The sequence below is a fragment of the Daktulosphaira vitifoliae genome, unplaced genomic scaffold (genome assembly GCF_025091365.1).
Source record: "Daktulosphaira vitifoliae isolate Bord-2020 unplaced genomic scaffold, ASM2509136v1 Scaffold_3, whole genome shotgun sequence".
Classification (NCBI taxonomy): domain Eukaryota; kingdom Metazoa; phylum Arthropoda; class Insecta; order Hemiptera; family Phylloxeridae; genus Daktulosphaira; species Daktulosphaira vitifoliae.
Window position 1 is genome coordinate 34,134,334 of NW_026099574.1, and position 20,494 is coordinate 34,154,827.

Consider the following 20,494-nt stretch of genomic DNA (forward strand, 5'->3'; position numbering starts at 1 on the left):
TCTTAATCAGGATATTAATAAGGAACTAGCAGTTTATGAAGCTTTTGGAATAATCCACCAATTTTTTAAAATTAAACACTATCTAAAGATTTGCATCGAAGCGTTTTTTTTTGATAGTGATTTTAATCACTGTCAGATATCATTATACTTGATCCAACTATGCCACGTCACCACTGTGCCGCGACCCCCCTGTGCTGGGTTTTTTTATTCTTAGAATTATTAAATAAAATTATTTTCTTTTCAGTGATTTTATTATATCGGGAAAATACATTATTGCAAATGTAGACATGGGAAAAAAACATTGTAATGGACTCGGGGAATCATGAGTTGTACAATGGGCAGTATGCAGTTTTCCATGCAGATAATAAGCAAGCCTCATCCCTAAAAAACTGATTTTATTTATGTAATAATATATGTAACAATGATAATATTGTAAAAATAAAGCGTTTAATGAAAACCACTTATTTGATGTTTTACTCATTACTTCAATACAATATTTACATAAAAGGGTAAAGCAATATGAGTATAAAAAATATGTAAAAACAATTATTGTGATGTTTACATGTAAAATAGTGCAACAATAATAATAATATCACAAACAAAAATGTGTTGTAAAGTTAAAATAATTAAAAGGAGTTCTTAATAATATTATTGAAGTTTTTTATGTAATAAAATAAAGTAAAAATAAAAATAATCTAAATAGCAATGAAACGATAACAGTAATAATAGTAATATTGTGTATTATTATGGTATAATATATTATTCCAATTTATACATTGAATTAATGTAAATTTAAATGTATAAAAAAAAAGGTGTTGAATTCGTATAGAACAAAATTTGCTAACGACATTTCAAACCTAATACATGAGATGAAAGTTATTCATATTAAAATAAAGAAGTCAAAATAAAAGCAAATGTTATTATATTAAACTGTTACTATAGAACAAGCAAAAAGAAAAATTGATTTGTTCAATTGTTCGCCATATAAATTCTATATTTCATTTGAACTTTTAAAGTGAAAAGTTATATAGTAAATAATGTATGCGTATATTAAACAATAAAAATCTATATATCACAAATGGTCGATAATAATTTCTAATGAAGCGTAGAATTGCCGTGTATGATAATTGCTATGAATTTCATGTCGATCGCGCATACGTTGATATTATTTTGTCGAAACGTTCGTTGTGTTACCAACGTCCTCCGAGTTATTTGTGTTAATTCATTTAAGTTCTGGAAAAAAAATTGAATGTTAATCAAACAAATAAATATATTATAATATACAAATAAATTTTAATTATAACGTATGACATTAGTTACAGATCCGTGTGGTAAAAAGTGACTCTTCTATCGAGTTGTAATGCAAATATTTTACAATATTTTATGTCATGACCATTTAACGGATTCGCATTCAGAGAGAACCACGTGAAGGTTGTCATACAATCTCTCCGCACAAAACGGAAATTTCCCCGCCCGTACACGTGCCATTCGGGGTTCGAATGGCAAATGCACAGCACGGGAAAATAGCCGTTTCTAGGGACACACGGAGACACAGGCAGAATATTCGCATAAACGCCAAAGTGGAGATCCGTCGCTGCCGGCATCCCTAAGTGCCAGCAGCAATCGGGCTTCTTGTCCGGACTACGCTAGGTAGTCCGTTCAACAAACCCGATTCACCGCTGTCCAACGCGGACGATCAGGGCACTGAAGGACGGCGATCGCAAGTTTGAGCCAACGGGGAGACAGGCATAAATGACACAGTCAAGACTCGTCGCGGCCGACACGCAAAGTGCCGCCATAGTTGTCGTTTATTCCAATACTTCCCTGTACACAACGTTTTTCACAACGCACGGCCCGTCCACGGCCGACAAAGTGTACACCCTGATGGAATTTTGGTTGCGCACCCTCGAAAACGCCACGTACAGCTGTCCGTGGGCGAACGGCTGTACCGTCAACGACAGGCCGACACGATCGAACATCTGGCCCTGCGACTTGTTGACGGTCATGGCGTAGCAGAGCCTCACGGGAAACTGGTAACGGCACATGCGGCAAGGAATGTTGCCGTCCCCGGACGTCCTCGTTTGAACGATCGGAATGACTGTCTCCTCGGCGTCGAGATCTGTCAACAGTCTAGCTTTAAAATTATGTTGCCTGAGCTCAGTAATTACCAGTCTGGTGCCGTTGCACAGCCGTCTGGCCGTGTCCAGGTTCTTCAGCAACATGACGATCGCGCCCACCTTCAGAGTCAACCTGTACGGCGGCAAGTTGTCCGCTTCCAGAGTGTTGAGAAATTCTATGGGAAAATTGGCCGCCTCGTCGTCGTCGTCGGCTACGACGGTGTCGGTGGCGGTGTACACCCTCTGCGATCCCGTGACTCGACTGTAGAGCACCTGATCGTTGATGTTCTTGCACTCGTCGTTTGTAACACACAAAACAATATGTTTAGCGTAATCGCGGACGTTGTTCAACGACATCGCCCGCGGATAAACAAAGTCTAAACGCAAATGTCCATCAGACTGAAGGAGACGTCGAATCGAAAACAATTAATTAACGTGTACATACTTGTGTAAACTGACACCGTCGGCGACGGTGGCGAAGCACAAAATACACCGGTTTACCATGTTTAGAACGAAAATAAAAAATAAGTTCTGTGGTGAAAAACCGGGTATGATTATATATATATAAAAAAAAGAACTATTTATAAATTATATAAGAATTATTATTCTGTATATGAACTATATATAAATTATATATTTATATAAAACACTTCTGGTTACAATATATAAGTAATATATAATCAATTTTTATAAATCGAGATCATCACTATGAAACGATGACAATGTGTCCATTGATTGTGATCAACAGGTTGATTACATAACGCGAGCACATTGATGCGAATAATATCGATAGAACGACCGAAACCCGGTCGTAGTCCGAAACACGGACGATAGAAAGTCGGACGGTTCAAAGTGCAACTTACGCGCGTGACGAAAAACTCCAGCGGCCGTGTTACCGTGAATTTCGGGTCGTGCGCAAAAAAAATTGATTTGCAGTGGTTAGGCATTCGCGTTTTATGTAAAAAATTAAACAGATTTTAGTACGATGTAAATCGTACGTGAATCCCGGGAAGTGTCTTAGAGTCCGGAAGTACAGCAAAATAAGTAAATAGCGCCACAAAAAAAGTCAACAAAAATCGGCGGCCGGATCTGTTGAAATTGGTTCAAATACTGACTCTCGGAGATTATAAAGTAACCAAGTCCAAAGTCCGATCTGGGAGTGGTAAAGAATTCCACTGCGATTGGGAAATTCATTTAGTAGTATTTGTGGAGTCATTATTATATGTCATAATGAAACAAATAATTATAAAACCCATTATAACTAATAATTTTTACGGGCAGCCGTCGTCTCGTCGGCCCGATGAAAGCGGGCGACAAAAGAGTAAACGTTAGTATACTATAGATTTATGCACGTGTACCGTTTAAAAAGTAACATTGAAATGAAATTTTAATTTTCGCAGGGTGTTTTATATGCAACAGTCCCAACCATCTTAGGCGGAACTGCCAACGGAAAGGTAAAATAACCTTCAATTATCTTTCATGTGTTCAATATATTTATGTTTATTTTAGAATCGTTAAAAAAAAAAATAACTGTTAAAAAACGGTTGAAAATTGCCAAGCAAGAAGTCGCGAAATTGCGAAGACTCCTTGAAGCGGCACAGGNAAATTGCGAAGGAAGAAGTCGCGAAATTGCGAAGACTCCTGGAAGCGGCACAGAAAAAGGCACCACAGCAACATGAGGGACCACCACCTCCTGACATAGAAATGCCGGAGCAAGGTATGAGATGCATAGGTGTAACACAATTAGAGGTAGAACTGTTTTGGTAATTGTAATATACTAAACTTTGCTTTTTCAAATGTTTAATGAGCAGTTCTGCCTCTAACTCCAATCCAATAAATTCGTAATGTTGCAACATACGATAAGTGTACAATTGTTTCAGAATGCAATGAGAGTGGGGAATGATTTTTTTTTGTATTCTATTAAAATAAATAGTTTGAAATACAATCCGTGTTTATTTATTTGTTCCCACCATATGTATATATATAAAAGCATAATTGCGTCGGACAACATTATGAAATGTTAATTCTCTGTTTGGTCGATACAAACTGATAAAGTAAATGAATCTTTGTGTATGATAATATTAGAGTGCATCAAGTGAAAACCGATATAACAATATTACATACTTGAAATCATATTATATATAAAAAAAGAAAAAATGTAATTTAAAGTAAAAATCATTTTCTTCAAAGTAAAATATTTGAAATGTAAATATAATATATTTAACTATGCGATCGAGTAGGCAAAAAACAAAAATAAATAAGATTGGTCGTGTAACATATCGGGTTATAAGATTAAATATTATTAAAAAAAATTACATGTCATTGAAAAATAAAACATTGAATCTCCCTCTATATCCTATTTTCGTAATTGAATACACATTATCGTATTTCACGGTTGACCAACAATACTTCAAACGCTCTGTGCGAGATGCTATTTATTCATATCGAAATAAAAGTAAATAAATATATTTATCATTATAATCATTATAATAGCATAAGTGAAAAATATTATAAATTATCGTAATCAGGGAGTAATAAAATTTATATATAATTGTGAATGTATAATTTTGACAACGCAAACATGTGTAAAATAGGTTTTTTTTTGTACAATAAAAAATGAATTTAAAGGAACAATCGCACGTCTATATAGTTAGTAACCGCACACATGAAACAAAATGTATTTGTATAAATAAAGTAAACTATTTCAAACATGAAATTGAATTTATTCATATCAAAACGAAATAGTCAAAACAGATACGAATAAATAAATAAAAAATATTGAAAGTTACAATAGTTTAAGGCATCAATTAATATTATTATATTATAATCTATTGTACTCGGTAAATTTAACACTTATGAATGTAAAATGTAAACGATATACTACAATGTGTCGACATTTAATAGACAATAAATTAGCAAGTAGTGAAATGTCTTATGAGAAAATCATTGAGCCTGTATTGTATCGGGAGTTGATTAATTAATTTACAGAACGGGTTGATTAAATGAATAAAAGAGTAGTGAAAGATAATATAAATAATTTAATATTAAAAACTGATTTTGAGGTATTTAATAAAATCTTTTGGTTTTATACGATAATGGTGTTTCCTATATAGAAATGAAGTATTTGAATTAACGAAAAATATGAAATTCAATGGTATAATTAAACCATGCAATAGAGACAGATATCAAATAATTTATTTCACTTCCGAATTATTGCGAGTTATTATTTAACTTTAAAAATAATTATCGTTTAATTTAAATTTTAATATTTTTCNCCTATATAGAAATGAAGTATTTTAATTAACTTATAAATAATTAGTATGCTAAAAATTTCCCAGGCCAAATATAAAAAAAATTATGGTTATAAAGTGTCCAGTGCCAAAGCTAAATAAACAGCTTTCAATTAATTATTCATTGATAAACAATATTCATTTAACGTATACGATTTTACAGAGCCGGTGTTATATTAATTGTATGACGCATAAAAATTAATTTAAAAATTCACATGTGTTCCTTTAATTATAATTACTAATTATGCATAAAATAAATAATTTAAAAAGTTATATAATCAAATTAAACTCCAATTTTTAATTTTTTTTAGTTTTATGCACGAAAAAAAAAAATAGAACAGAGTTTATGTAAAAAAACATAATTCAATAATAACTTTAAAGTACGATCGATGGATAAGTCTGTAGTCGTTTTCTCGATGAACTCCGAAGGCCAACAGTAGTGTTTTCCAAGCTGTGTTCGGCAGTTAGATGTCACCGAGAAGACAACAAAATAATGGCAGTATATATGAAATGCGATCTGAAAGTAAAGAGTAAAATCAGGAAAACAAAAAATTCAAGTGTCCCAATTACAAAACTCATACCGTACCTTTTTGGTTTTCTTCCAACGGTAAGGGAAAAGCACGGGCTAAACAAAAATGAACGACACACCGTGAGTAAAAAAAAAAAAAAAAATGATAATGTTGTTGCTATCCAAGCCACCCGCAGTCTGAAAATTACAATTCACATAAATTAATACAGTCATTGCTATATTGTACGACCGTGGAAAAAAAAATAATTACAACAGGACCACAAACATGTTCATGAGTGTGATTAAATATAACAAAAATAAAAAATATTTATTCAACACACATTACACAATGCGGTCACCAATAGATAATATAATGATCACCTAACTTTAATTGACATATGAAAATTAATTACTTGTGTAATAAATCGGTTAGCAGTTAGAGACTGCGCTCTTGGCCAACGGACTGAACCGTTATTGAAGCAGTCCTTCGGACACAACAAACGCCATCTAAAAATTACAAAATCAAATTAATCAATACAGCCATTACAATGATTATATAGACAATTTTAAAATTTTAAGATTGTAACATTATTATTATTACCACAAATATCAATGTAGTAGATGCAAACAAAAATAAAAAAAAAGTATCTCTATGTAAATATATATATATATATATATATATATAGAGAGAGAGAGAGAGAGAGATTGTGTAGACTGATATAGTACAAATGTCACCGGTAAATGACGCAAATATGCTAAGTAAATTAATAATAATGTATAAAGATGAATTGTACTTTTAATTGAATAACAATAAATTTCTTTTGACAAATTAACATTAATTTTACCTGTGCCAGAAATCCAATAGTGATGACAGCCAACAATCTACAGCTCAGTTATCCTGGCACAACAGTGTAGCACAGCCTAAAAATGACAAAATCAAATTAATAATATATATTAATTACAATAGTGGTAAAATCGTCGCCCAACGCACGCGTTTATTTGTTTTTTAACGAATAAACACGCACTACCCATATAATTAATTTATAATCAATAAACGGACGTATGACGGATAAATTTACAATACGGAATTAAACAATATCATCGTTAAAACGTAGACAATTCGAAAACCAAGTCGATCGTCGTCATCGCTGTAAAATTATCGATCGCACGTTTCGATTAATTAATATATATAATCGCAATAGAACTGAAAAATTTACAAAATCACATTGATAAACGAATACAGTCAATACACTATATAGAAATAACGACAGAATAAACGACGCACAAAACGGCGGCGCGTTGTGATAACGACCGCGTTCGGGCGTCGGACGCGGCGAAAACGACGAAAAGGCGGGAACGCGACAGGCCGAGCGGGAGGCGCGCTCCCCTATTTCGCGTCGTTTTCCGTTCCAGGAAATAGCGTTTTTCGCGAATTTAAGAAAACGGATACGGCGAAAAATTCGAACGAAGGCAGGAAAAGACGCGTAACGATAAGCGTCGTCGAAAGGTACGGGAACGGTGGCGATCGATGAAAGATCGGAATTTTAATACAGAAAAAACGTAAAATTCTTCCAGGTGGCTCATATTTAGAGGGGCTTACGAAAATAGTATATAGCGAGAGACTAGTGTATCTAGTATCTTGTATCTAGTATCTAGTATCTAGTGTATCTAGTATCTTGTATCTAGTATCTAGTATCTAGTGTATCTAGTATCTAGTGTATCTAGTATCTAGTGTATCTAGTATCTAGTGTATCTAGTATCTAGTATCTAGTGTATTTAGTATCTAGTATCTAGTATCTAGTGTATCTAGTGTATCTAGTATCTAGTGTATTTAGTATCTAGTATCTAGTGTATCTAGTATCTAGTATCTAGTATCTAGTGTATCTAGTATCTTGTATCTAGTATCTAGTGTATTTAGTATCTAGTATCTAGTATCTAGTATCTAGTATCTAGTGTATTTAGTATCTAGTATCTAGTATCTAGTGTATCTAGTATCTAGTATCTAGTATCTAGTGTATCTAGTGTCTAGTATCTAGTATCTAGTGTATCTAGTATCTAGTATCTAGTGTATCTAGTATCTTGTATCTAGTATCTAGTATCTAGTATCTAGTATCTAGTATCTAGTGTATCTAGTATCTAGTATCTAGTGTCTAGTCTCTAGCTATATACTAAAATAGCTTCACCTGGAACAGATTTTACGTTTTTTCTGCTTTAAAATTCCGATTTATTTGTATTGCGGTCTCCACACAATCTCATATCCGCTATGTTGTATTTCTTTATGCTAATAAGTAATTTCGTTAGGGAGTTCCATAAATTCTTTGAATTACATGAATTTGATTATAGTAATGATTCCTAAGGGAAGGCGTACTTTTAATATACAGAAATTTACTGAACAGGATCTTTATTTGCGGTATGCTGTGTATACAGTTATGCACGTAAAAATTCTGCTATTATTTTTGATTTCGAACACTGGTCAAGTGCCTCAATATCTTACCTCTTACTCACAAATATTTTGTTCAAAATCTATTTATGAAACGGGGAAATGTGTTCAATGAATGCTATGGGACATTAGCCACTGAGAAATTTCAATCAAATACCTCAAGTTTAGATTTCAAACAATACGACAAAATGTAAAAACTATAATCGTCGAATCCTAATAATCATAAACGGGAATATTTATTTAAAAAAACATTATAAATGTTGTAATTTTGATTATAAGTAATGTTTCAATAAGTAAACCATTACGTTATGATACTAAATGAAGTTCAGAAATATTGTTCGACTTAATACGTTATCAAAATGGTTTTTAGTTAAAATATAGTTGCAAGCACAACTCGTGTAGATTTAGCGGAATAAATATGATTAGAAGTGTACTTTTGTAGGTATCCGATAAAGACTTTAGGCGCATGTAATCTATACCCGCATTTTATTTCAAAATTTGACTAAACACACGTTATATTATTATTGTCGTTTATATATTATTCTAGGTCGTTTCGCGTGTGCGCGTTACGGTACAACGTACAGTAATGTAAGTAGCGTACGTATTTATTTAAACCCGAACGATACGTTTAAATAATTAACAATAAGTAGTGTAATATATTTCACTTTCAGATTTGAATAACAAAAAAATNAAAAATAAAAATATCTAAATATTAAAAAAAGATGTTGAATTCGTATAGTGCAAAATTTGCTAACGACATTTCAAACCTAATTCGTACGATGAACGTTATTCGTATTGAGATGAGAAAGTTAAAATAAAGGCAAATATTTAATATGTTAAACCGTTACTACAGAAAAGGCAAAAAGAAAAATTATTTGTTCAATTTTGTTTGTCTTAAAAAATGTTATATTACATTTGAAATCTTTAAGTGAAAATATATATAATAGATAATGTATGCGTATGTTAAACAATACAAAAATATGTATCACAAATGGTCGATAATAATTTCTAATGAAGCGTAGAAAGTAAGTTGCCGTGTATGATAACTTCCAGGAATTTCATGTCGGTCCCGCATAAGATGATATTATTTTGTCGAAACGTTCGTCGTGTTACCAACGTCCTCCGAGTCATTTGTGTTAATTCGTTTGAGTTCTGGAAAAGAAATCGAACGTTAATCGAACAAATAAATGTATTATAATATGCAAATAAATTTTAATTATAACGCATGACATTAGTTACGAATCCGTACGGCAAGCAAAAAGTGACTGTCATATCGACTTGTAATGCAAATATTTAAAAAATGTATATTACTGTTATTGTGATATTTTATTTAATGCCGCGAACGTTTAACGGATTTGCATTCAGAGAGAACCACGTGAAGGTTGTCATACAATCTCTCCGCACGAAACGGAAATTTCCCCGCCCGTACACGTGCCATTCGGGGTTCGAATGGCAAATGCACAGCACGGGAAAATAGCCGTTTCGAGGGACACGCGGGGACACAGGCAGAATATTCGCATAAACGCTCAAGTCACGCCCGCCGCAGCTGGCACACCGAAACGACCCGTGCCAGCAGCAATCGAGCTTCTTGCCCGGACTACACCAGGTAATCCGTTCAACAAACCCGATTTTTCGCTGTCCAACGCGATCAGACAGGGACACAGGCAGAATATTCGCATAAACGCACAAGTCACGCCCGTCAAAATCGAGCATTTTGCCCGGATTACACCACTTAATCCGTTCATAACACTCGATTACCCGCCGTACGGCGGGATGGTGTTCAATGTCGCCATCGAACACGATTTATGTCAAAATTATTCTAATACTTCCCTGTAGACGACGTTTTTCACAACGCACGGTCCGTCCGCGGCCGACAAAGTGTACACCCTGATGGAATTCTGGTTGCGCACCCTCGAAAACGCCACGTACAGCTGTCCGTGGGCGAACGGCTGTACCGTCAGCGACAGGCCGACGCGATCGAACGTCTGCCCCTGCGACTTGTTGACGGTCATGGCGTAGCAGAGCCTCACGGGAAACTGGTAACGGCACATGCGGCACGGAATGTCGCCGTCCCCGGACGTCCTCGTCTGAACGATCGGAACGACCGTCTCCTCGGCGTCGAGATCTGTCAACAGTCTAGCTTTAAAATTATGTTGCCTGAGCTCGGTGATTACCAGTCTGGTGCCGTTGCACAGCCGTCTGGTCGTGTCCAGGTTCTTCAGCAACATGACGATCGCGCCCACCTTCAGAGTCAACCTGTACGGCGGCAAGTTGTCCGCTTCCAGAGTGTTGAGAAACTCTACGGGAAAATTGGCCGCCTCGTCGTCGTCGTCGGCCACGACGGTGTCGGTGGCGGTGTACACCCTCTGCGATCCCGTGACTCGACTGCGGAGCACCTGATCGTTGATGTTCTTGCACTCGTCGTTTGTAACACACAAAACAATATGTTTAGCGTAATCGCGGACGTTGTCCAACGACATCGCCCGCGGATAAACAAAGTCTAAAAGAGATGCAAAAGATTCGCTTACCGCACCGGCCGGAATGGTCACGTATTCCAGTCCGTTGTTGAGCGAGCCCGCGCCGAGCTGCAACAGCCAATCGGCGAAGGGCCGGTCGCCGTCGGCGCGCATGTTGCGCTCAAGCGAGTATTTTTCCATCGAGACCCAATAAACACCGTGCCGTATGGTGGCCGAAACGATTTGGGCCCGCGAACCGCGCTTCACGATGGGCAACGTCTGTCTGAAGTCGCCGGCGAACAGCACGGGTTTGCCGCCGAAAGGCGTGTCCGGCACGTTCATGACGTCCCTGAGCAACCTGTCGGCGACCCGCAGCTGCGACGTGGGCGACATGGACGCCTCGTCCCAAACGATCAGCGAGGCGGCGCGCAGAGCCTGCGCTTTCCTCGATTGCATCGCCAGATACGACGGGTCTTCTTGATCGTGGGGCGCCACCCTCACGCCGAACGTAGAGTGAACCTGTAAGTAAACGCGTGGTGTTAGTGCGGAACGAAATAAACGCGAATCGCAATGGTCGCGCGTTAATTATGCAGAACAACACTTACGGTCTGTCCGCCCTGGATCAACGACGCGGCTATCCCGGTATAGGCCACGGAAATCACGGTCCCTCCGCGGCTCCGGATGGCCGAAATCAAACAGTTGTACAGGAAGGTCTTGCCGCAACCTCCGGCTCCGGAAACGTAGAACAACTTGGGCAATCGACGCCTGGTGTCGCCGACCGCCCGCATGACGCGATCGTATATCGTCCGCTGTTGTTCGTTCAGTCGACCGACCAACTCGGCGACGTCTGCCGCCGCCGTCGCGTTGTCGGCTGGCGCGGCGTCCGGTACTAACAGAGCGCGATCGGGCTCGGGTAAACCGAAACCCGCGAGCGTCCTGTTCGAAGCGGCCAGGTGACGTTCCACGGCGGCCAAACACATGGCTTCGGACGTGTCGCGGTCTGCGCGTCGTCTGAAGTAATCTTCCATCAGATTGTCCTGTAAACACAACGAACGATTAATAATCAAATTCATCGCTCTTGCCGTTATCGCGCGAGCCATAAAAGAAAAATAACGAAACAAAACCGTCCCGCGTACTTTGAATGGATATTGTCAAATAATCATCATTATTATCGTCTAAAACGAAATATTTATAATAAATAAAAGCAATGAAATAAACATGTCGTACACTGGTAGTGATTTGCATCGAGTTGATTCATACTTTGTTTTTTACCTCAACGTGTGAATACGCGCTTTAATAAACATTTTATGAATTTATATACGGGGATCAAACACTATTGAAGAAACCAATCGGCTATAACAATGAAAAAATATTTGTAATGAACACGTAAATTAATGTTACGATTATATCGAATCGACGTGGAAAATTTAAATTTGCCAGTCAATGACACATGGCATGAAAAGTCGCGGCGTTGCAACAGTATTGAATCTACATTGGTTTTGCCCCGTTGTCCTATTTATTTACTTATTGTTATTATCATCGTTATATGCGATCGATATTAATATGTGTTAATTGTAGCTATTAGTAAGAATATTATTAATAATAATAATAACGACAACAATAATAATTATAACAATTATTGTTATCGTTTTGTCCGCGGACAAACGGAATTTATAATTTTGAACTCGGATAGATATTCGTAAAATATTAATTATCCACATTAAAAGAACGCCGTCGCCGTGCGAAAAAAAAAACAAACAGTTAGAGTTGTACCTTAAACTCGTCGTACAGTCTCGGCGGGTCGTTGGGCGAGCAATGCAGGAGTATCGTGACGAACAGACATCTCAACTGATGCGGCGTGTCGTGGACGGAAGCTTCTCGCATACACGCCCTCCACGCGCGATCGTCTCGCAAGATGCCCAGAGCCGTCGCGGCCTCGGCGTAGGTGGGGTACACCGTGCCGTCGACCGTCCTCAGGTCCTCGAAACCGATCGGTCCCCTGCGGTACAGCAGCAACGTCCTCAGGTAGAAACGCTCCCTGTCGCAAGGACTGACCGCGTACATTCTCGCGATGTTCGGATACGTCTGGGCGCGTTGGCGCACACGCCACGACTTTTCCCTGCCGTCCCACACGTAGCTGTTGGGTATTTCGTGATACAGGTACCGCCTGGCTCCTGCGTCGTTCCTGTTCAGCTGGAAGAATTCCGTGAGCATCGTGCGCACCCCGGCGCCGAAGAGCACCGCGGGCGGCAGTTCGCCCCGTCGGAAATATACCGGTTCCCGGCCCTCGAGGTGAACCGGCAGTTTTACGACGGCGTGACTCTGCTTTTGAATTTCGTACTTGGCCAAACGCCAAAACGCCTCCGGCGGACTCACGTATCTCGTGTTCAAATAGCTGGAAAACAAAACGAAACGATCAAAATGCGAATATCAAACGTTTTGTCGTCGTCGTCGTACCTCTGTATTTCGTTGTTGTTCAACACCGCGAACGTGGCGGCGTCGTGGCCCTTGTACACGTACTTGTACAGATACATGACGCTCTTCACCGAAGAGCACACCTCCACGTTGATGTGAGCGTTGTACTTGGCCGTCAGATAGGGATTGTAAGGCACCACCCACTGACTGTCCAGGGTGGCCCGCCGCACTTCGACGGTACGACCGTTGTCGGGTCGCCTGTACTCGGGGTAACCGCCGTCGGCGCGGTAAACCGTTTCCTCGCAATACGGTTTCGGGTATTGCTTGGTACAGACGTTTTTCTCTTGGTCCCAACACGGCGACGTTCTGAAAAACACGCCGCACGGACCGTGCAACATGTGGGTCTTGACCAGACGGTGCAGCGTCGGTTGCGCGACGGGATCCGGTATGTCCGCTCGCACGATCCGGTCCACGTCTTCGGCCGAACGTATTTTAAACCGCTCGTCGAGAATGAGCAGTATGTGCGCGTGCGGCAGACCGCGCTTCTGAAACTCGACCGTGTAGACGTAAGCCGCCACGCGGCCGAAGACGTTCCTGCGCGTCAGATCGTCCATCAGCGCTTTGAGTTTGGCGTGAAACACGCGCGTAACCAAATCGGACCTGTCGATGTACGTCAACGCGTCCGACAGGTTGTCCGCGATCTCCGTCCACTTCGGGTTGCAGGTGAAAGTGATGAACAGATCGGGCTTGCCGTACGTCCGCACCAAGGCCATGGCGTCGTGATAACGTCTTTTCATGAACCTCACGCCGGCCGTGTGCGAAGCGGGCAGAATGACGCGGGACCCGACGTCGTTGTCCCTGGTCACGTCGTGTTGCCCGTTGATGTGATCCATCAGACCTTGGTAGGCCTCCACGAAAAAGTCCGACTGGTGCGCCTCGTAGTATTCGAACCGCTCCGATTCCATGCGCACGTAATAGTCGCACAGGAGCTGTTGAAACAGAAAACCGCCGGCGTGTAACGGGCTGAACCCGCCGTGACCGCCGCCGTCGTTGTTGCCCCCGTAACGGACGGCCAGACGATAGCACATGAACTCCCTGATGGACACGCGTTGCCTGTTGGTCGTTCTCCGCGCGCCCGTCTGTTCCATGTGTGGGTTCCATCCCCTTTCGCCGTTCGGAAAGAGCAGCGGGTATACCATCGGATCGATGTGTGGCGACCTCGTCGACAGCGTGCGCATCGCGGGTCCGGCCGTCGCGCGGTCGTAAACCGCGAAATCCACTTGCGCCGGCGGCAAGCCGTTCTCGCCGGTGAACACCGCGGCGACTTCGTTGACGCGCGAGGCGTTGTAGCGCCTCGGGTCGCTGTTGCGGTCTTCGATGAAGAACATGGTCACTCTTTGCGGTGCCTCTTCCGGCGGTCGTCGGGTCTTGTCGACCCACACCTCGTTCATATTCCTGCGAGAGACGAAAGATTATGTATATATATATATTAGGCGTAAAAATTANGTTATGTATATATATATATTAGGCGTAAAAATTAAGACGACGGTCGTCGTGGCGTTACCTGAACGCTTCAGCGTACGGGTTGATGGCCCTCAACATTTCGTCGAGTTGCCGTAACACGCTGTCCAACAGGTTGGCTCGGCTGCGATTGGCTTCGATCCGCGCCGCGGTAGCCTCCGTCGAGCTGATGAAGTACAACTGACAGTAGCGAGGCGTTGCCCCCCTCCTGTTGGGTATCGCCGCTCGGCTCATCCTGCGGTCGGCGAAAGTGTAAATAATCGGTAAAGCGTTTTATAATAAATAATTTATCGGCAGGGTAATAACAAAAAAAAAAAATAATAATAAAAATTACTTTAGGTAATTAATAATATCTTAATTGTTATTATAATTTATTCGAGTGTTCCACAAACGTTAAAGCGGTGTGCTGACAATTTGTTTGATTAACGTCATATATCGTAGAAAAAAAACTAACGTGTTGTTTATATCGAAGTGTTATGTATACTGTTCGTACGCGTATACCACAATGTAGAAATGAGTTTTTCGCGAAAACACTGCTGCTGAACAAATGTATATTAGTTGATGTGAACGGCCGTAAGGATCGATTGATTTGAATCGAGGTGGACTCGTTAATAATAACGGTAAAAATTGAATCCCCTTTGATTAGATTTAATTCGACGGTTATAGTCGTTTGAAACGAATAGTCATTACGAAATATTTATCCGATATGAATAAACAATGAATATTAAATTTAAATAAGCTTACATATTAGTTTCCTGAGTTTTTACAAACGAAATACGAAAAATATTTTAAAACTAAAGTCGATATAAGACTTGTAAACAATTTGTTAAGTGCACGTACGATAAACGTTATGGAGTCCGGTTACTCCGTCAATGTGTATTTTATAAATTTATGGGAACAACTAATAAAACGGTGCGGTGTAATTGTAATTTATCACAAAATAATAATACCCTACGGTAATGTTGCCGATAAATTAGTCGAGGAAAAAATTTCGCATCCATTACCTGTGGTACATCTGTCCGTGCGCGGTAAACACGCCGCCGGGCAACCGGCGGCCGGGCTGAGCCTCTGGCGCTCTATCGGCGGGCGGATTGTTCACTATGAACGAAGCGAACGCCAGCGCGCTGTTGTATGGACGGATTTCCGCTCTAAAGGATCGCGATTGTGCCGAATCGCCGAGCATCAGGTCCTTCAACAGATCTGGAACAGGCAATAATACTTGGTCGTCCGCGAGGGCGACCAAACCATTAGAGCAACACAGAGAAAAATAAGACCGCGCATCGTTACTAATACTTAACCTTTCCACGCCGAAATGACGTGCGTTACAATGCGCGCAAACGTAATTCATCCGTCCGATGCAATTCTCCTCCGGTAAAACGTCTCGCACGTGAGCTATGAGTTCGACCGGTTGCACGGGTACAGCTTCAACAACACCGCCGGCTTGCTCTCGTTCCGGATTAGCACCCCGTCGATCGTCCTGTGCACGTGAAATTGGATTTATAAAACAGAGAATGTATATATATACAATAAATATTTAAAATGCATTGTTATAAATATTAAATTTGTAACGGAATAATATACTTATAAAATTAGTTATTATATAATAATGGCAATGAGCATAACAATAAAAATTATGAACAACAATATATATGTTGTTAAGTGATATTTTTGACATTTTGATTTTTTTTAATGTCGAGTTAATATTCTGTTTAATCTTAAACAACATAAATCGTTTTCTGAGCAGTGTTGTGCAGGCAGAGGTTATAAAACTCGTGTCATGTAAATAAAAATGAATAAATGATTATAATAATTAATGGTGCTTAATGTCCGACTAAACTTCGAGAAATATTACGCAACACAATTTGTTATGCTCAATAAAATTGTAATTATCATTCGTCCCATTTGAATATTGTCAAACAAATGTATGTGTGTATGTGTGTGTATATATAATATATATATTGCAATAAATAACACAAAGAAAATTTTTAATAATTTGTAATAGTAGTTCCAAATGGAATTTAATAGTTTACAAACATTGGAAAAAAAAAATACAAAATAAGTAGAAGATACGCCGTTCCACACTAAATAGGCAACACAACAGACGCGACGACCTACGGCGCTGTCCCTAAATGTACGTTTGTAATTTTTGTAAAAAAAAAAAAAAAGATAAAAACATGTACACCGTATTATAATATAATGCACGTCACGCTGTACAACAGATTCCGTTTTATTAAAGCCGAATGCTATATTTAATATACTATTTATTGTAATGTTCGAAATAACTAAACTCACTTCGGACGGAGCGACGTCGAGGGCTGGTTCGTTTTGAACTCCGACGACGGCGGCAAGCTATACACAACGGGATAGAAAAAAAAAATAATAATTAAAAGTCTTTATTTCCGTCGTATTTCAAAAAGCGATTGAATAATTATTTTACTGACGTCGTCCAACCCGACGTCGACGAATTCGGGCGACGGTTCGACGGGAGCCCCGACCACTTGGACCTGCACGTTAACAAAAAAATAATATTATTTTAATTATTATTACTATAACACGACGTAATGAACACTACTCACTTCGAACGGAACGACGTCGACTATTTCGGGTGACGCTTCGGCTTCGACGACTTCGACCTTCGAACGTATTATAAGTATTCAAAAAGTTGTATATTAAATGTACTACATGAAAAAAAAAAACAATTTCGTACCATGTCGTTTATATCGCCAACCGCCGCCTCGTCGTCACCAACGGCGATGCCGACGATTTCAACCTAAATGTATTTATTACACATCTCAACAATTGCGATTGGACAACACGCGGATACGGAATCTGATGGTTGTAAATAAATTGGAGACCGGCCAAACCCCGTGAACATATCAATATTGACCATCCCCCCACGAATCGATTCGGTTAGGGATTACGCGTTTGAAACAATCATAAAAACCATGAGATCCCGCGAACGCAATTATTAAAATATAGACTGAATGGAAGTGTTTTACGTCCGACTGAGAGGGTCGAGCTGCTTCGGGATTGGCGACAATCACCTGAACATAATCATGAAATAAGATAATCGAATCCGGAACAACGAAATATATATGTAGCGGCTTACGGTGGGCACAGCAGTGCTAATGAGTAACCTGCGGATTGGGTTGGTACGGTAATCGTTGACAGGGTCAAAGTGCCTGGAACAAATGAAAGCGCTCCGCAAGTTTACGGCCGCCGGATCGTAACCGCACGTCGCTACGAACGCCAACCACCTCTGGGCCCTTTCGACATCGCTGGGAAATCTGTGAACGTATAATTAGTAGATTTTAATAAGAGTGTCACCCGCGTGTAAACGCACACGTACGAACAACGGAAATAAGCCGTCGATACAAAAGTCGCGGGTTTTCAATTCGTTTAGGTTATGAGTACGTACTTGTGTAGACTGACGCCGTCGGCCACAATTGCGCTGCACAAGTAACACGCGTGTACCATTTTAAATTATTAAATTAGTCTTTAGAATATATATATATATATATATATAAATATATAAATGAGTTATCACTGTATATATATGTATATTAGTAGCGTAGGGAAAAACAAAAATACGAAAAATCCTTTTTTTGTGTAGTCAATACGCATAAGTGTATACATAAAAATGAAAATTTGGCTTTTCGATTGATTATAAATTTCGGATTTGTGAAATGATAACGCGACGATGCAAGTAATATCGGTAGGACGACCGAAACCGGGTCGTGGTCAGAGACACGGACGATAGAAAGTCGCGCGGTTCAAAGTTCAACTCGCGCGTGTGACGAAAAACTGCAGCGGCCGTGTTACCGCGGATTTCGCGTCGCGCGTAAAAATAATTGATTCGGCGTGGTTAGGGGCATTGACGTTTTACGAAAAACATCTTTTCTGTAAAAGCGAACGCGGACCTCGGATGGTGGCGAGCGTCTTAGGGTTCGGCTAAATAAGTGAATAGCCCTATTCGATCGCGTCACAAAAATCGGCGGCGGGATCTGATTGAACTCGGTTTAAACGCTGACGACTCTCGGAGATTATAAAGCGACGGAGTCCAAAGTCCGACTTGGGAGTGGCAAAGAATTCCCGGACTGAAAAATCTGTTAGCGTTATATCACAGTTAACGGTATAGAGAATAAAATAAAATGAAACAAGTTTTCATAAAGTGCAATATTGTGAATGTAAGCGGCGGCACCACGACGGCGCACAATTCAAAAAAAAACAAAGTTAATAAAAAGAAGCGCAAGGGTCCAAAAAGTAAGTGCGCTTATTAATTTATACTTTTTAATTAATCATGCACCCATATCGTATTGATGACGGATGATATTCGTTTTCGCAGTGTGCTGGAGGTGCAAGAGTGGTGGCCACTTGAATCGGGAATGCCCGAGTAGTTATACATAAAACTACGACTTATATCTGTGTGTTAAAAAAACGGTTTTTTTTTTTTTTTAGAACGCAAAACAGTACCACCACCTCCACCTCCACCACCACCACAACCAACACCTCCAACGATAGAAACGGAGCGACGGGCTCGCCGCAATGCGGAGGAGGAGGTCGAGCGTTTGAGGTTGCTTTTGCAAAAAACCACAACGGCGGCCTCCTCCTCCTGCACCGAGGACTGCGGCGGCGGATCGGGTGGTCTACCGGGCCAAGGTATGAAATACACACGTACAATAGAGGCAGAACTGATAAAGATTGATTTTTCAAAAAATCAAATTGTTTAATAAAATAATATGGAATAAATTTTTCGTTCAAAGCTAAGGATATTTATTTACGGTAAACCAATAATAGCTGATTAAGTAGAGTACGCGAGAGTTTATTATTAATTCTTAGTGCTGCGTTCTGCCTCTTGCATTTATTTATCTCATATTGTTACAATAGATGCATAACGATATGCGTGTTTTTTTTTTGTTTCAGAATCGAATTAAACAATTATTATATTTGTGATTAATAATATATATGAAATTAAAATAAACGTACAATTAAAAACGTGTTGTTGATTTATTTTCATGTTATCATATAGAATAATAATTACAGTGTTCGACGATTGTGAATGGGGGTAGTAAAATGTCAATTGAATAACGGTATAATTAGAAAAAAAAGTTTCACAAAAGATTATACAATAATTATGCAACATATTACAATGGTTAACAGTTAAATGGGTCCTTCTTTAAAATAAGATAAATCAAAAATGGTTAGAGTCCGTTTAAACCGTATGATAAAGGAACAGGTCGACATGTACAGCACACGACTTTCGCTCGACTATATTACTTAAGATGAATTTTATTTTTAAGTTTAGAAAAAAAAAAAAAATTATATAGAATATATCGAATACGCGAAAATAAACTGTAAGCGAAATATCGAATGAGATAATCCTAACGTGTGTGTACCTTAGGTGAAATGATTAGTCTAAATAGTTAAATAATGTGGTAAAAAATTGATATTCATGATTATTATTAATTTATTTTGATTGCATGAATAAGCACACGTAATGGTATGGAATAATTGCTCGGAGCAATTAAAAAAAAAAAAATAGTTCAAAGAAAATATATATAAAAATACAAAACGATATATATATATATATATATATGCTTATGGCGAGTGCAGATATCATTGTAAAAATGTAGAACACAACAAAAAGAAAATCACGGTTGACATATATGAGAGAAAAAAATATATTTACAGGCGAGATATTATTTGTCTCGCTTTTAAATGTTTTCGTTGTTAACATTACAAACTCG

General features: G+C 39.2%; 2 protein-coding genes and 1 long non-coding RNA gene across 10 annotated transcripts; 1 reads left to right on the plus strand and 2 right to left on the minus strand.

Moving 5' to 3' along the window:
- Positions 1–1,079: 1,079 nt before the first annotated feature.
- LOC126902195 (uncharacterized) lies at positions 1,080–18,808 on the minus strand. Of its 6 annotated transcripts, none has more exons than XM_050679224.1 (14): positions 18,166–18,808; positions 17,857–18,034; positions 17,747–17,791; positions 17,455–17,517; positions 17,324–17,380; positions 17,189–17,251; positions 17,040–17,096; positions 15,752–16,224; positions 14,791–14,982; positions 13,269–14,681; positions 12,585–13,206; positions 11,417–11,848; positions 10,530–11,330; positions 1,080–1,233 (listed from the first exon to the last, which is right to left on the minus strand). In XM_050679224.1, exons 1-14 carry the CDS (start codon positions 18,222–18,224, stop codon positions 1,096–1,098), a joined length of 4,593 nt encoding a protein of 1,530 aa, XP_050535181.1. In that variant the 5' UTR covers positions 18,225–18,808; the 3' UTR covers positions 1,080–1,095. The 6 variants fall into 6 exon arrangements, with proteins under 6 accessions (XP_050535181.1, XP_050535182.1, XP_050535180.1 ...); XM_050679225.1 differs by lacking the exon at positions 1,080–1,233 and adding an exon at positions 9,241–9,507 and having other exon boundaries at positions 10,884–11,330; XM_050679223.1 differs by lacking the exon at positions 1,080–1,233 and adding an exon at positions 9,241–9,507.
- LOC126902202 (uncharacterized) lies at positions 5,574–8,583 on the minus strand. Of its 2 annotated transcripts, XR_007703172.1 has the most exons (5): positions 8,099–8,583; positions 6,761–6,836; positions 6,329–6,422; positions 5,994–6,113; positions 5,574–5,924 (listed from the first exon to the last, which is right to left on the minus strand). It is a non-coding gene; the product is annotated as an uncharacterized LOC126902202 (long non-coding RNA). The 2 variants fall into 2 exon arrangements; XR_007703171.1 differs by lacking the exon at positions 8,099–8,583 and having other exon boundaries at positions 5,579–5,924; positions 6,761–7,109.
- On the plus strand, positions 18,748–20,016 carry LOC126902199 (uncharacterized). Of its 2 annotated transcripts, XM_050679235.1 has the most exons (4): positions 18,748–19,010; positions 19,093–19,140; positions 19,206–19,406; positions 19,671–19,689. In XM_050679235.1, the coding sequence occupies exons 1-4, from the start codon at positions 18,899–18,901 to the stop codon at positions 19,679–19,681; spliced, it is 372 nt and encodes a 123-aa protein (XP_050535192.1). In that variant the 5' UTR covers positions 18,748–18,898; the 3' UTR covers positions 19,682–19,689. The 2 variants fall into 2 exon arrangements, 1 of the variants encoding a protein (XP_050535192.1); XR_007703169.1 differs by lacking the exon at positions 19,093–19,140 and having other exon boundaries at positions 19,206–20,016.
- Positions 20,017–20,494: the final 478 nt, after the last annotated feature.